The following is a 4,919-nucleotide window of genomic DNA, read 5'->3' as shown; positions in this document are numbered from 1 at the left end:
GAGGACACAACATCAATCTGACACATGGGTGGATGAGCGTCAGGGAGGAAACTTCCTGGCCCTCCTTTCTCTATAGATAACCTTGGAGATGGGTTGGTGTAGGGACCTTGCTTGGGAGGGGCTACACCAACTTAACAAGGGGCCTTGGAGGAGCCTTCTTTATGACAGATGCAGACTTGGATGAAGATGACCAGATGTTGAGATGGAGTCTACATGGGTTAGACATCATGGACAGCTAGAGTCATGGACATCAGGTTGGTTATATGGAGTATGTTGCAGATGGAATGGAGTTTCCATGGACCTGAGCATGGGATGATTGATAGATTCTTGATGAGTCCGAAATGTAGCAGAAGTCAGGGAAAGACTTGTGGTGGCATAAAGATGTGCATTCTTATGATTTGGGCATATGGTTGGACTGATCAGCCGACTAGTTCGAGTTATGAGGGGTACCAATGTGCAGAGATATGTTGGCATTAGTTGAGACATGGTAACACATGATACGAATGTGTTGGCATCTTATGAGAGACTACATGGAAGGGACACATGATGGGGTCGACACGAGATGTTACAGTGGAGATTGTGGCAGAGGAGTCGATGATCATGGATCGAGATGATATCTAATGGAGGACATACCGTTGAGGTGTATACCTTGGTATGGTGAGCTTGGTGGCAGTTGGTGGCGTGGCATGATGGAGATGAGGCTCTACATATGTTGCAGGGATGTTGCCTTATGTGGAGGACCTAACATCATGGATAGTGATGATCTTGGTGGATGGTTACCGGGATGATATGTTGTCGAGGATGACAACAATTTCAGGTGGAGGAGGATGTAAGGTCCTTAGGCGTGAACGCGTTTGGGCGCCAGGCGAGTCACCGTGCCGTCGGGCGCGGCGGTGAACGACGGGCGCGCGGGCTGCACGACGAGCGGGCGAGGGCTGCACGACTGGCGGGCGTGGCGACACGGAGGTGCGACATAATGCGACGAACGATGCGCGGAAAAATAACTAAAGCATAAGCATGCAATGAAGGTTTATACCCATTGTGTGTGGAAAAACATATGGGCAAGGCCGACATATGGAGGGGCGCACACAAGGGTGTGTTATGGTTGTTTTGGAGGTCGGCTGGAGAGCCACCGCCCACACTACCCACACACAGGAAAACGTATATATAACCAAATGTTGGAGCTCATTTGGCAAGAACGAACTTGCACTTGAGAACTCGCATAAGCGAAGGGGTAAAGTGCGCAGATTCAAGAGGGAGTGCGCATACCTCATGCGCAAGTCTTGAGGACGCACTTGGAGTATTTCTTGGAGATGGTTGTGGGTCGGGCAAGGTGTGCCCGGGTTCGTGCGGAAGTGCAGTTTTGGTGTAGGGCTTGGCAAAGGGATTCTAGGTGGCTCGGGTGAGCACCGCCCTTTGTGCAAGAGGTGCACAAGATTGTAAAAGGCACGGTTGCCTATGATTGTAAAGACTGGTTAAGTATGAGACTTGGTTCGGCCAAGACATACTTGTACATTGTAAACTGATATTCTTAATATATTGTCGGTATTATAGGGAGTTGCCTCTCCCTTCATACTGTTGCAATTGTGTTGTCTTTTATAATTGCTATGAATAATGAATGAGTATGGGCTTCATTGGTATAAAGGATAATTGTATGTTTAATTGATTGCGAAACACAAGCTAAGTAATGTTAAAGTGAAGTAGGCGTAGTCCATGAATGTTAGTATTGGTAAAAAGAAAACATTCGGTGGTGCCGCACTTTGCTACAAGCGGATGGAAGACTACCGCAGGTGTAGGGGCGTGACACGCACCCTTGAGGGGCCACATCCCTCACAGAAAAAGTCCTCACTCCCTCATTGTACAGAGTTTGCACAGCTCCTGCAATAGACTTTGCAATCTTTGGAAGAATGGTAGTTTTCACCTGGGTGGGGTTGAGTTTGAGAATTATGTATCCATAGATGAAGTCGTTTCCCCCGATCTCTATCGTGTATATCCCGCTCTTGAATGCTTCAACACTTGGGAGATTGCTTAGATAACCTGTATTAACATTCCATCACTTCTTGATTCAATATCCATTACAATTACTGTTTAGATTACACACAAAGACTACTATTACTATTTAGATTACGTACAAATGCTATTTACCATTAGCCTTGATGGTGGCGAGAACCTGTTGCTTGAAAACCTTGAACTGGTTGACCTGAACCCACAGAGAGATCAGAGCAATGAATGAATCCTTATCATGAGCAGTGGCACCTGCCGCAGCAATGTTGGCTCCAACCCCGAAATTTGAACCCACGGACGGCAAATATGGATTTAGAAACGGTAATCCCAGTGCCTCGGCTGAAACATTGATAATTTTTGTCATCAAATATATGTTTAGGGTTGCAGGAAACAAGGATGAGTAGGAACAACAAATGACAAAGTCACTGGACTTAATTAACGTACCGGCGAAATCTATGGAGAGTCTTCCGTCGTTGTATCTGCTTGTGGGTTTGCCGAAGAGTTTTTCTCCATAGGGAGGAGAATCAAACTCGTTATAGGGGAACACAAAGTGGACGGTACCCGTATCGGAGATTGAATACCCAAAATTAAATATGGTCGGGTAATTACAGCGAGCTTGAAACACTATTGGAAGGATAGCCATAGCTACAAGTATGCCCATTAAATAACATTTAGTCACGCGCTGCAGCTCCATTGCAATGTCCACGATAATCTTCTCATACAACGATTACTGTAAGGGTACGGACGCAAAGAAGGGTAATGGAATGAATGCAGTCCCTCAAGAAAGTTTCTGTGTAATGAATATGAGCGCCGTGTGTGAGCATTATAAATACAACAAATGTTTATCGCACGTTCCGAACTGTGCTCATGTCGATATTGAACACGGAGGCATCTTCGAATCTCCCCCCATCTCATCATGTGCTGTCGATATTGAACACGGAGGCATCTTCGAATCTCCCCCCATCTCATCATGTGCGGTCTGCTAGAAAGGCGTGTTTCAAAATCATAAAAAAAATTGCAAGACTTCTGGACATTCACTGAGTCAGTTAAGATATTGGAACCTACATAGGTGTCTTTTTAAGGTGGTTCACTGTATCAATATGTTATGAATTATTTTTACAAATAATATCAAGCTTATTTACTACTGTAATTTAACCATTATGTTTTTTTGGGTTTAAAAGTTACAGAAATTTTGGTTTTATTTTTAAAAAATCTAGAAATTTTGGTTTTATTTTAAAAAAATCTGGCAGGGTTTTTTGTAAAGCCAAATAAAAGCTGTTAAATTTCATAATTTTAGGTGTCCTAAATGTTTTTGATGGTGCTGAATCTATTTTCATCATAAAAAACATGATTCAAACACTACCTCTACAATTTTTATTTTTATTTTTATGTTTTTTATCAAATTCTAACCACTTTTGCTGTCCAAACAATTCCTCCTCCTCCTCTCCTATTTAAATCACGTTACAGATAAACATATAATAACATAAAATTTGGTGAGATAAGACAAATATATAATAACTTGAGTTAATTTTTTTAAATCACGTTAACCTAAAATAAAAATTTGGTTAGATAAGACTAATATATAATAACATGAGTTAATTTATTTAAATCACGTTAAACATGTAATAACATAAAATTTGGTAAGGTAAGACAAACCTATAATAACATAAAATTTGGTAAAGAGACAAAAGGCTGTTCCCACCGGATACACTAAGTTCACAAAGTAAAACCAGAAAAAATTGGAATGGGATGAGATTCGTTGGGATTTGAGTGGGAATCTAAAATAATATTTCACACGTATTGTATTGGTAATCTCTGGATGAGTGGAAGCCTAGGGATTTGATGGTCGAAGTCAATAATTATATTCTAAAAGGTTAACATTTAGGTTTTGGTCCTTCCAATTCTGGAATGTCGTAATCCACTAATTCTCAACGCTACATATCTGTTCGTTTTTGGGGTTTGTATTTTTCGGGGTTTGTATCATAATATACTATGGTTTTGGTTTTTAAGTGAGATATTGGGGTTTGTATCAGAATATACTATGGTTGTGGTTTTTAAGTGAGATATCAAATTGGTATATGAGACTCTCTGTTTGTGGGATAAGGTTTGTTTTTTAAGTGAGATATCAAATTGGTGTATGAGACTCTTTGTTTGTGGGATAAGGGATCCACCAAACACCTTTGTTTGTGGGACAAGGGACCCACCTCCATGGAGTGATTTGACTACTAAGTCTATGAACACCTACATACTACCCTGCTTTGGTTTTGAACTTGTGACATCTTAAGAGGAAACACATGCTCTTAACCATTAAAGTGTGGTGTACCTATTAGACGTATCTTATATAAAATACATATATATTTCTTGGTTGTTTATGGAACAAAGATTGATGTTAGTTATAGTTATGAAAACTCACTTGTGTTAAGGTGAGTTGGTTATCTTTCATGTGGAAATGATTCTACCAAGGAATCGTGTTAATTCCAGTGACACTAAAACCAAAGCGAGGAGGATAATAGTGACCTACCACCTAAGCTACCAGTTGACAATATATTATGCTAGCAATTGCACCTAGAGGTGCAAAGGAATGCATATAGGAGGAGTGGGAGGAATGTGGAAGGAAACTCTTAATTTCAGTGAGACTAAAACTAGAGAGGGGAGTATAATAGTGACTTCTATCTACCACCTTAGCTATTAGTTGACATATATTATACTAGAAATTGCACCTAGAGGTGCAAAGGAGCGCATATAGGAGTGGGAGGAATGTGGAAGCCTTTAATCTCTACATGACCATATGTTTGCCAAAGAAATGTCCTTCCATATCCCTTCTATAGGCACCTATTAATTTTAGGTTTCTAATTTGGGGTGATGCCAGGTATACCTCTAGCCATGTTAATTAGGGAAAAAGGAACCAATTTTAT

General features: G+C 40.9%; 1 protein-coding gene across 1 annotated transcript; it reads right to left on the bottom strand.

Moving 5' to 3' along the window:
* Positions 1–838: 838 nt before the first annotated feature.
* On the bottom strand, positions 839–2,647 carry LOC149260682 (GDSL esterase/lipase At5g14450-like). The gene is made up of 4 exons (XM_089460938.1): positions 2,449–2,647; positions 2,146–2,343; positions 1,812–2,037; positions 839–1,004 (listed from the first exon to the last, which is right to left on the bottom strand). The coding sequence occupies exons 1-4, from the start codon at positions 2,645–2,647 to the stop codon at positions 839–841; spliced, it is 789 nt and encodes a 262-aa protein (XP_089317064.1).
* Positions 2,648–4,919: the final 2,272 nt, after the last annotated feature.

The sequence above is a fragment of the Pinus tabuliformis genome, chromosome 6, assembly GCF_031772625.1.
Source record: "Pinus tabuliformis cultivar Carrire ecotype Pingquan chromosome 6, CPIR1, whole genome shotgun sequence".
NCBI lineage: Eukaryota > Viridiplantae > Streptophyta > Pinopsida > Pinales > Pinaceae > Pinus > Pinus tabuliformis.
The sequence above is the reverse complement of the archived record's forward strand: the minus strand, read 5'-3'. Positions and strand labels throughout refer to the sequence as shown.